At 42.3% G+C, this 11740-nt stretch overlaps 1 protein-coding gene across 2 annotated transcripts in view; it reads left to right on the top strand.

Annotated features, from left to right (window-relative positions):
- Positions 1 to 11732, top strand: part of ATP6V1A (ATPase H+ transporting V1 subunit A) — a 29160-nt gene extending 17428 nt beyond the window's left edge. For both annotated transcript variants that reach the window (XM_017814811.1, XM_017814810.1), the window contains exons 7-15: positions 609 to 771; positions 1261 to 1369; positions 2185 to 2307; positions 2397 to 2511; positions 3613 to 3676; positions 4455 to 4658; positions 6048 to 6142; positions 7331 to 7502; positions 9435 to 11732. In XM_017814811.1, the coding sequence (XP_017670300.1) occupies positions 609 to 771; positions 1261 to 1369; positions 2185 to 2307; positions 2397 to 2511; positions 3613 to 3676; positions 4455 to 4658; positions 6048 to 6142; positions 7331 to 7502; positions 9435 to 9527 (1138 nt within the window). In that variant the 3' untranslated portion in view covers positions 9528 to 11732. The remainder of the gene's footprint in view (positions 1 to 608; positions 772 to 1260; positions 1370 to 2184; positions 2308 to 2396; positions 2512 to 3612; positions 3677 to 4454; positions 4659 to 6047; positions 6143 to 7330; positions 7503 to 9434) is intronic.
- The last annotated feature ends 8 nt before the right edge of the window (positions 11733 to 11740 follow it).

Genomic DNA, 11740 nt, shown 5'->3' on the forward strand with positions numbered 1-11740 from the left:
TCTAGCGCGTTGATCTAGAAAAGAATGGACATGCATGAGCTTAACATAATCATGTCAAATCTGAAGAAAGGCTAGAACTTTCAGGCTTGTTATCTCTATTTGAATGCATGAGTAGGATCTCTTTTCATGGTCTTGAGGATGAGTAGTTCCCAATGATTTTGAGGTTGCCACTTATGAAAACCGTTGCACTTAACTGTAACACAAAATGCTCACTTAAGCAGCTAAGGTGTAAGACTCTAGATTCAGTTATTTTGGTCCTAAAATATTGTGTTGCTTGTTCTTGTAACACACAGCTAAGTACAGTTGTTCTTTTCTTAGCATTTGCATTCTGTCGCTGCTTCCAGCTGTGAAAACTGCTGTATTTCAAGCCCAAAAGTCAAGCTGTACCAGCATAAGTCACATACTTCAAGGACAGTGGGAGAAAAGGATAGTTTATTCCCTCTATTTTTTGCTTTAGTGGAATATGTCTGTGCTCCTCACCCAGAACACTGAATGTCACTCCTGTCATTGTGCTTTTAATTAGGGAGTTCTATTAGAAAACAAATTCTAAGATGGAAGAGAGCTGTTTTTGAGTTCCTTGCAAATCAGAATCCTTTTTCTTTACTCAGGTGTGTACAAGGGGGTACAACAGCGATTCCTGGGGCATTTGGTTGTGGAAAGACTGTGATTTCACAGTCTCTCTCAAAGTATTCCAACAGTGATGTCATCATTTATGTAGGCTGTGGAGAACGAGGAAATGAAATGTCTGAAGTACTGAGAGATTTCCCCGAGGTTAGTATGGAGATTTCAAGGAGAGTGAACCTTCTTGGGAAGACTTGCTATTGGACTTGTGTTGTAACTGAATAAAATATCTTATTGGTAAAGCAACTTGAAAAAGATCATCTTGCCTGTCTTGAAACCCTGGCAGAAATCCCTACCTGTTACTATATATTAGGGAACTTGTTGCATCACAGTCATCTATAAAATAGGAGAGAAAAAGCCAGATAGTGTGAACTGTTGAGTTCAAACTTCACAGCCAGAAATAAGGAGTAAAAGGCTTGGGTGTGTTGGTTGATTACAAGGTGGGAAAGTCAAGCTGAGGTGGCCTTGAAGAATCTAAATCCCAGGGGATTCATAGGTGGAATTCTACACAAATGTTAGGATATACAATCTGTTGTTCAGGTGTTCTTGAGGCTTCATCGGGGTTATAAAAGCAACAAAAAATTAACAAGAAAAGTTACTACTGTTACAGTTTGTTTTTTTCCTTTTCTTGTGTTTTAGTTAACAATGGAAGTTGATGGCAAGGTAGAAAGCATCATGAAGAGAACAGCTCTGGTAGCAAATACTTCCAACATGCCTGTGGCTGCCAGAGAAGCCTCCATCTATACTGGTAAGATTTACAGGAGGATGAAAAAGGCTGTGTGTGTAGAGCAAGCCATCATGCTCTAGTATTTCTAGTTCCTGAGATGGCCAGTACCAAGAAACCTGCTTAGTTTCAGAAGTCAACCCTTTCAGACCTTGTCTGCACCAAGTTTTATTATCTTAATTGAGTCTGGCTTGCTTGCATATGATTACCATTTTCAAATATCGAGTAAATTTTATTTATAAGGTGAACTTACTGCAGCAGCTTGCATAGTTTTTCTCCATGTGTTAATTCGGTAACCTTTTGTTTGTGACTGGCTTTTTGCTGACAAGTACAGCCACTTAATGGGCAGTAATAGTACTCTCTGAGTTGGCAAGTTAGTTGTCTTTCCTTTGCAGCCTTTTAGAGTTTTTTTTAAAATTCCTTTATACAAAGAGTTGTCAGATAATTCAGATAAAACATGACCCTTTCTCACTGTTGTATTCTACTAGTTTGAAAGGGAAGGAGACATTTTACAGGAAGAAGAGTCTTTGTTCATGGTTTCAATGAGGCAAAGAGTAGCATCAGTGACATCGCTGTGTCTCTTCAAAGAAATACATGAGAATGTGAGATGAGTCAGAGTGGTTCATAAACAAAAATGGGGAGAGTCAGAAGAAATGAACAGTAGCAACAGAAAGACAGCAGGGACATGATCAAGTGGGAAGAAAGAGTAACTTCCGTTATCTGTTTCCATCAAAATGTAAACTCAAATAATTTGGTTTATTTGCATCTTACTGACAACATGCAAACATATAATTCCTTTCTGAACTGTATCCTGTAGCACGCTGTTGTCTTTGTTACAGGAATCACCCTGTCTGAGTATTTCCGGGATATGGGCTACCATGTCAGTATGATGGCAGACTCCACTTCCCGATGGGCTGAGGCCCTCAGAGAAATTTCAGGGCGATTGGCGGAAATGCCAGCTGGTGAGTAGTCTTTCCTCAATCTAGTCTTGCAAATGCAATCCTTTAAACTCTGAGCCCTTAACTCAATTCCTGTGTGTTGGTGTTTGCAGACAGTGGTTATCCAGCCTACCTTGGTGCCCGTCTAGCCTCTTTCTATGAGCGAGCTGGCAGAGTGAAGTGTCTGGGAAATCCTGAAAGGGAAGGCAGCGTCAGCATTGTTGGAGCGTGAGTGTTGCATTGCTTTGCCTTTGTGTTGGCGGCAGTTTGTGTTTCTGTATGTCAGAGTACCTGTTTTTCAGACAGAAAGGTCTTGTTCTGTGCAGCTGCAGAACTTGAAAATATGAGAATGAGTAGGTACATACTTAGTCTCTCTTCACCCAGAACTGGTGGTAAATTGTGTGTGGGGGCAGAAGGAATGAATGTGGACAGGTAGTTCTTTGTGGTGTGCAATCACAGTCACTTGAAGCAATTGGAGCAAATGGCTCAGGGAAGAATGTCATTAGAGCTGTCTGAAAAGAATGTCAAACCATGCTCAGAGCAGGAAAGAAGGGGCAGTTAAAGCAGCAGTGTGTGCACTTGGGGGTATAATGAATCGTGATTCTCTTGCTCAAATAGAGTAGAATTACATGGAGCAGCATATTTCAGGCTGTGATGGGCTGTGAAAAGCATTTGGTCCCCAGGCATTCTCCTAGGTGATACTGGTTTGTATATCATTCCATGGGCAAAGTGAATTTCCACGTTTTCAGAAGGGCCTCTGGAAGAACACCTGGAGTCCATTCTTTGCTCTGCTTAGTTCTGCTGTCCACAACATATGTTACCCAGGGGCATTGTGCTTTTGAGACTGGAAGATGTTTTTTTTTCATTTCTGGGAAGGCATATATTGGAATGTAAAACACCCATGAAGTTGAGATAGTTATTGTATAGGTGAATATCTGAAATAATTTCAAACTGGGATATTGTTTTCTGTAAAATAATCACTGCACTGTGTTTCATGAGATTCTATCAGCACACTTGCTGAATCTGTTCTAATTGAGACAGGTTTGATAATCCAAGCTGGAGTTACTACCTAGAGATAAAATGACTGAAATCACCTTTATACTGTCAATCAGTCACTGATGTAACTATATTTCATGGTATGCTTGATATTACACCTGTGTGGGTATGCATCAAACACTTTCTGCAAACACATTACAATCTGTTACTTACTTGAAATTCTGTTGACTTTTCTGGTTTCTCTGATCACTGAGCTGTGCAGTCATGTGTTCAGGACTTCACTTTGAACTGTGAAGAGAAACTGATAACTTTTCCTTATCTCTTCCTGCTCAGTGTCTCACCCCCAGGAGGTGACTTCTCTGATCCTGTCACATCTGCTACACTGGGTATTGTTCAGGTACGTTCCAGAACGTTGCAGCTGTTCTGTCCACTTTGTTAGAGTCAAAATGGTTGTGCTTCAGGACATTTGTGCCAGTGGCTGGGCTGAGAGAGCTTTGATTTGACACAGGCGCAGCTTTGTAGGGAGCTTTGGAAAACGTTCTAACGGGTGATCTTATGAGATGGTTTCTGAACTGATGTGTTTGAGATCCCTTTGGAAGAGGGAGCGAAGGTAGCAATTCATTCCAATGCCAACTGCTGAGGAATATCTGTGTGCTTCCTGATTGCTGCCCACTGAGCTGCACTTCGGATGCGTCTCTCAGCTGAGAAGGAAAGCAAGCCATTCTTAATACAGGTGCACTGAAACCACAAAATATCCTCAGAGAAGCTGATGGGGAGATGAATGTCTTGCAACTATTTTGTCCTTGCAAAATAGGACTGTTTCCAGTCCTGTTTTGGGAAAATCAGTTACATCTAATAGGTCTCCACTTTAATTACATGCCATCATCGACAGTGTTTTTTATATGGTTGACTACTCCCTCACGAGCAGTCTCGAGTAAGTCTGAACTCAGCTTAAAAGGTGCACCATTTTTTGAGAAGAGTATTTGAAAGTCACTGCTATAGTTAAATTAACATAAGGCAGGTTTGCTTTTTCCCTCTTGGGCTTTCATTTGTGATAGCTTTTGCCATGTTGTGTTCGCTCAGACTTGCTTTCTGTATTTTTTTTTTAATTGCCTTTAATTACTTTGGTTCACTTTTGATTTGGAACACTGACTGATCTTTCTGGCTTCTGACAGGTTTTCTGGGGCCTGGATAAGAAGCTGGCACAACGCAAGCACTTCCCGTCCGTCAACTGGCTGATCAGTTACAGCAAATACACACGTGCCCTGGACGAGTACTACGACAAGCATTTCACAGAGTTTGTCCCTCTCAGGACAAAGGCCAAAGAGATCCTACAGGAGGAAGAGGACCTTGCAGAGATTGTGCAGCTTGTGGGGAAGGTGAGTAAGCAGCTGTGAGGAAATGTGGTGTCCATGAACCATCCTCCATTTTCTTATGGCTAGCACAGGCTTTTGACCATGTCTTAGACCAGGCCCTATGGATACTGCATAGTGCGAAAAAGCCACTGGGAGACTGTCACTCTCCTGCCTCAAATTGTGTTTTATTCCAGCTTTATTACATGTTGTTTGTCTTTTAATGGCAAATACTTTTTTGAGATTTGCTAAACCTTGGCTTGATGCTACTTTACTTTCATAAATTCTCACGTAAATTCACTTGCTTCACGTGTTCTAGTGTAGCTGAAATGCTCTCTCTGTTCACAGATATTCTAGCCCAACCAAGATGAGGCCTTTCACCAGATCTTGCCTAGTAGAGTTCTCTTCTCTAAATGTGTCTTTGAAGAAAAGGAAATGGGGTCACAGGGCCTTCTGCAGTTTTCTTTTTACAGAACCGTGTTCTAAAAAACCAGTTTACAGAGCAGGGTAGAATTGGTTCCTTGGTGTGGAAGGGATATTGATAAGCCAGTCTTGTGACTAGGCATTTATTCCCATGATAGAAGTGTTGGAACTGGTGATCCTCAGAGATGTTATCTTTGACAGTTTCTTTTGGTCTAGGCTTGGCTAAAAACTGCAACAAACCTTTAGAAAGGGGGAATTGTGGAAAAACAGTTAGATACTTCTTTTTCTTTTTTTTATCTCAGAATTCTGTTAGTCTCCTTGTGAAATAAGGTCTAAACTTCCTGTCTAGAAAGCAAGCTGGGGTACTTAAAACTCAATTGACCCAATTTAGCTGAAGGACAATGAAGGTGGAGAAGCATGACCTGTGGTGCCAAGAGCAACAGTGTGCAGCAGGGTTGTGGCTGTCCTGTGTTGTATGACAGGCATTGTCATCAACTCCTTTTCTTTCCTTGAATGCCAGACAGGAAAAGACCATTGATGACTGTGCAGGCTAGTACAAATCCTTAATATTACTTCTTGACCTAGCATGCTGAGATCTAGTTTTTCTTCCACAGGGATTGAGGAAGGTAAGAATGAATTTATCTCTTTACATAGGAAGGTGATGTTTCAACATATCTCATAGCAAAGCCATGTGAACCTTCTGTGTCTGGTGGCTTTTCCATTATCTTAAAGGAAGCTTTCTTTCCATTGTTTCTCATCAGGTAGAATTAAAGCAGAATTACTGAATGTTTGGCCCATCTTAATTTCGCCAATCAGTTAAATCGGCTGTTCTATAGCAGGGAATGAGAAATACCCAAAAGACATAGTTTTGCTTGATGCCTTCTTAAGAGGGTGCAAAGGACACAGGTACTGAAAGATAGCTCTTCTTGGCCAGGACATACTTTGTCTTCATGGACTTGAGTACTAAACTAACTGTTTACCTTACTTTTCTAGGCTTCCTTGGCAGAAACGGATAAAATTACCTTGGAGGTTGCCAAGCTGATAAAAGATGACTTTTTGCAACAGAATGGTTATACGCCTTATGACAGGTGAGATCTGACTGGGCACTCTGCCCTCCTAGTCCTGTGCAGTCTGGACTTAGACAGTTATTTTACTTGCAAACTGACCAGTGCTGAAATGAATGTTACTCTCTGTAAAGAAATGGAAGAACTGTGCTTAGGCAGGCCATCCAACGATGCATTCACATTGTCTTGCCCAAGGCATGCAGACCTCTACTGAATGCAGTACACACCGTTTGGGGTTCTCATCTATTGTTCAGTTAGCCAATGTTTCTGCAATGTCTCTCTTCTGAGGAGGAGAGGACTGCTTTATTTTCAAAGACAACGTCCAAAGTTGTCCTGTTTGTCCCCAGTGCATAGGGGACTGTAAGAGTCTGCTTTCAGTTACTATTGCATAGTTCTTGAGTAAGTTTGAGCTATCAAAAGAAACTTACTCTTATCTTTTTCCGTAGGGCAGTGCTTATTATCCCAGTCTGCTTTGCTTCTTTCCACGCTATCCTTGTGTTTTCACAGCCTGGCAAGGGGTTTTTTTCTACTTCATCTCACTCCTCAGCCCAGGTAGATCGGGAAGTCCTGAGTACTTCATCACTAAGAATGTAGACATACATCATTTTGTAGTGGTGTGTGCCTTTGATCAGGTTACTAGGGCAGGTGTTCGTGTATGCAATAGGGAAGTACAGGAAGTAGCACATAAATAATAATGAGGTGCCTTTCATGGCAATCATCTACCCATTAAAAACAGAGCTTTTTGCATGTGAAGTGCTTGTTATAGAAACACTCCCTTTCCTGTGAGCAAAGAAACCTGCAGAGCTGTCAGGTTATCCTAGGCTGTTAGGAAGAAGCCTGCTCCCTTGATGGACAAAACTGGAAGGAGGAATTCCAATGGCTGCTCAGTTGTTTTCCTTTACTTGTTAGCATTGGCACAGTTTGAAATGTGAGACTTCAAGAGCAGTGGTTCCTGCTTTCTCCTGTTCTGCCCAGTGTTTGGGTGCTACTTCAGAAACCTCACTTCAGGATGATTTGGCCTTGACCTGTGATTCGCCTGTTTAAAAATGTGGGACCTATCTGAGGCAGCTCCTCTCCTTTGACACTATATATTAAAAATACCAGGAGTAAAGCAGGCTAGTACTCTTGCTGTCAGGTGAGAATCCAGAGGAGCAAAGGCTAGTCCTGTTAACTGTTCCAAGATGCCTGATGGGTCCTCTTCTTTTCCATCAGGTTCTGCCCCTTCTATAAAACAGTGGGAATGCTTTCCAATATGATTGCATTTTATGACATGGCACGCCGTGCCGTAGAAACCACAGCTCAGAGTGACAATAAGATCACGTGGTCCATCATCCGAGAGAACATGAGCGAAATCCTCTACAGACTTACCTCCATGAAGTTCAAGGTATGTTTGTAAGGAAGTGGGCTGGTCTGCTTTCTGGGAGCTTCCAGGGCCTCTGAAAGGCTGTGTTTCAATGGTGATGGTCCAAGACCTTAGATAAAGGTCTGTGAACAGAGACTCTTTGCCATCATTTGAATACACTAAAGAGTTGTTTGTGCGTACAGGAACAGTTGCTAAAGAAATCTGGTCTGGTGGTGCTGCCTGCACAGCCTTGGCAACCCCACCTTCAGCAGCCTCTTTTATGTTACATATAGTCATGGTAACAGTACAAGCACCTTTCCTGTTTACTTTGGGGGTTTTTTTTATAAAATTCTGTAAAAATATATAACACGTTTTAAGGAGACTATTATCAGATAAAAGCAGCCTGAATTTTAAATCCAAGAATGTGCTAAAAAGTGAATGATAGAAATGTTGAACAAGCTATTTTAAATGGAAGTTAAGGAAAGAAATGCTAGTCTCCTGCAATAATACATGATGTGCCCTGTGTTTGGCTTCAGGACTGAAGGCAGGCAACTAGGAGGAGAGAAAGGGAGGAGTAACTTCAACATGGGCTAAAGAGAAAACAAGTGGATTGGAGCACCTGCTCTGGGTAACTTCAGTAGCATTGTTTTAGGGTACAGCTTTCCTAAAACTTCCAGAGCATGCTGGTGTAGCAATTACTGGTAGGACAGTAGTAACCTGTGATATTGGCTGATGTCAAAGTAGCTAAGGAATATTGTCTATGAAATATAATGCTTACTCTGTTATAACTCGCATAAGTCAATATTGCAAATCTTTCAAGAACAAGTACCTTAGGATAAAATTGTTTAGAATTAAGAGTTCTGGCATGCCAGTCTTCCTGCAGGGTACTGGCTTGTTTCTGCAGTAGGCAGATCCCTGGAATATATTCTCAAAGCATCAAGAACATAACAAGATACACTTGGGGACATGAGCTTCTTTGAGAGCTGGTTATGTAGAGACAGGGGAATTAAAACACTCTACAAACCCTGGCCACCAGCAGCCATCTGGCACAGAGCAGAGTGCTGGGCAGCATGACTGAGAAAATGATCCAGAGGGTGAATATATGATAAGTGGAGCTGGCCCTTTAATAGTTATGAAAGGAAAATTATATTCCCTGGGTAAGTCTAAAAGGTATGAGAGTTTAGATGTTCTGTATCTGGTGTTCTGGGTACTTTAGAGAGACAGTTTAAGAAGTAGTGCATCCACACATGTAAGTCCTCTGTGTTTCCCAAGAGATGCACTGGCCCAGAGGAACTTATCACTTGAGAGGGTAATGGTGAAGACATGGAACAGATTTCAAAGCCTGGCAGTTAATGCTTCTTGCAGACAAAACTTTGCAGCCTCAGAGCAAAGCTGATTGTTGCATTTTTTGCCTTTGTCTTTCATGAAAAGTATTCTGAGAAAATGAAGCTGTACAAAGATAGTTTTGAGCTTCTTATGATTACATGATAGATTTTAATTTTGAACCAAGCAACCTCTGAGTGATGGCAGAGTAACTCTTGCACTTATTGGGGATGCACCCCTAAGAAAGTACAGCAGAGCATTTGAGTCACAAAGATCCTCACTGCATTTGGTGTGGGGATAGGAGCTGGTATTAATCATTGCAGCTCTTGAATCACACAGCATTAACAAAGACCCTCAGTATTGTTGATTCCCCTCCAAATCAGTTGCTTTTCAATACAGTAACCACTGCTCACAAAAAAAAATTCACTGTCCAGTATCCATTCTGTCTGCTCACTGAATGTGGGAAGAGAATGAGATTTAAACCTTGCTGGCTTGTGAGACAGATGGGAGGAAGACAGAGCTACAATGCTTGCTCTGCAGTTAGCAAGTGTTAATCCCAAGGTTGAGAGGTTACAGCACTGGCAAAGTGGGGTTGTCTTAAGTACACAAGGCTTTTCCTGACTGATCTGTTTATTTGCTGTGTTCTTTCAGGACCCTGTCAAAGACGGTGAAACAAAAATCAAGGCGGACTATGCTCAGCTGTTTGAGGATATGCAGAATGCATTTCGCAGTCTGGAAGACTAGACTCGACCTCTGTGATCACTCCACTTTGTCCTCTCAGTTCCTCATCTCAGCTCCTCTGCTTCCCTACCTTACAAAGAATGATGCAACAGTACTTGAGTTGATAAATTACCCTATGTTTTCCCTGTTCATACTCAGAGAGTGTCTTTACAAAACATTCCTCTTAGTTTGTATTTGGCATTGCTTTGTGTGTCTGAAATGGTGAGTGATGTGTGAATGAGCCTGGTTGAGTGAGGAAATGCTGTTGTACACTTCTAGGGTGGGAAAAATTTAACCTTTCCTCTCCCAGCTCTCTTGGTAACCAGTCTTTCATCTTGGGATGGAACCAGTTGAGCTGTACTGGCAGAGGAGGTGTAGGTCTTCATGCAGCCATGCGGTACATTGCGAGCTGGCAGTGGTAAGGGCATTTACACCTGGCACTTTGCTAAGTGACTATCAGACGTAGAACTCCCTGTTTTCAAACAGAATTTTTGACCATGCTCTGATGACATGTTGATCAACCAAAAATTCTTCACTACTCTAACTTCTCTCAGTTGAGTCTGTTGGTATTGAAATGTGGTGGTAGTTGTGGTTCTCCCCAAGAAGGGACTAACTAGAAGATGAGCACATACAAGTGACCAGTATAATTTTGTGCACTGGAGAAATACAATTTTATCTTCCTACTTAGTGCAGATAGTACTGTTGGACTCAGAATCAGCTAAAATCAAAGCCATAGGTGCTTAGCTTCCAGCAGGATTTTCCCTTCTTGGCTCCCACTCACCCCATAAAACTTCATGACACTCAGCTGCTGTAGTTTGTGAAGCTTGTGACTGCTGCCATGTACTGCAGGACGTAGATGGCAAGTCACGGTGATGCCACATGTGTGGACCAGAACGCAGTCCTTCCTTGGTGGTGCTCTGTCTGCCAGTGCAGCTGCCCCCCAGTGCAATGCCTGGGTCATGCCAGGGAAAGGAAAGCGCGTGCTTAGCCTTCCTCCTCCACCTGTGCTCACAGGGCCTGATGGGTGGTGGCACAGAAGGTCCCCAGTTCCTGTGTAAGAGGAATGTATGATGCTAAACTGGGGATGGGGGATGAACAGGGGAAGGTTGACGAGTACAAAATGTATTTACTCCTGCTTTGTTGATTACGATGCAAGAGAAACCAGTGACTCTGGTCTTCTGCTCTGTGCTCTGGAAGCACTGTCAAGCAGCTGAAAACTGCTGTCTCTTGAGCTTGTTTATTGGCAAAATTAGAATGAGGTGAGGAATGAGCAGAGGACAGCCTTTCTGTCAAAGTCCCTGAGCCCAGCACTCATCCCATTGCTGCAGACCGAGAGAGAGAAATGCTGGCATCCTCTCCAGTCTCTCCCTCTTGCTCGCATCAGGTGGCATCCAGTGCTACTTGGCTGTGCAGCACCCTGTGCCCAGCTGGGTTCCAGCTGCCATCTGCTGCTTTGTTACAGTCCCGAGACAGTACCTGTTGTTGGTGACACTGTGCCTCCGTACGCGTTCAATTCTGCACTGAAGTATTTCCACCGGCCGCCAGCTTTGAACAGTAGTGACGCAAAGGGATCTTGTGCTATGGACCAAATGCTGCCACTTCCATTATGGTATCAACCCACTGTTTGTCAGGGGAGAGCCCAGCTGAAACTTAAAGGGATTAACTGGTTTTGGTTCTCCCAAAAGAAACTGCTCCTCCAGCTGATGTTCTGGTAGTGAACGCTTAAGTTTACAGCTCACTAAACTTTTGATGTATGCTGCTTATTTTATCAATGAGCATGTGTGAATGAGTGGTCACCATCCAAGCCCTTGCTGGGCTCCTCATCATTTGTACCCTTCACCACTGTACAATGTAGCATTTCATGCTAGAAACCAGATGTTCTTATCTCTTTAAATAGAAGATGTTATAAACTTTACAGAAGATGTCTGAGATAATGCAGTTCTAATATTTATTGTGCTGTACCTGGCCCTGAAGTGTGACCAGTTCAAACAGTTTCATATATATTTTTGTCTCTTTTGTTTTGTGTCTGTTTTCAGTGTTGAGATTCTGATGTTCACTGTGTCCTGCAAGTCTTCCCTCCACAGCTGTGGGAGGAATTACAAGATGGGCAGAACCCCACCACCTACTTTATCTTGTATATTTCATAATGTATGTTGCTGGAAATTGTGTAAAAAAAAATAAATTTAAAAAAATTGTTGAAGTCAATGAAAATAAAATTGATTTAAAGTAGGTCTTAT

Source organism: Lepidothrix coronata, unplaced genomic scaffold, assembly GCF_001604755.1.
Source record: "Lepidothrix coronata isolate B3197 unplaced genomic scaffold, Lepidothrix_coronata-1.0 Scaffold46, whole genome shotgun sequence".
Taxonomy (NCBI): domain Eukaryota; kingdom Metazoa; phylum Chordata; class Aves; order Passeriformes; family Pipridae; genus Lepidothrix; species Lepidothrix coronata.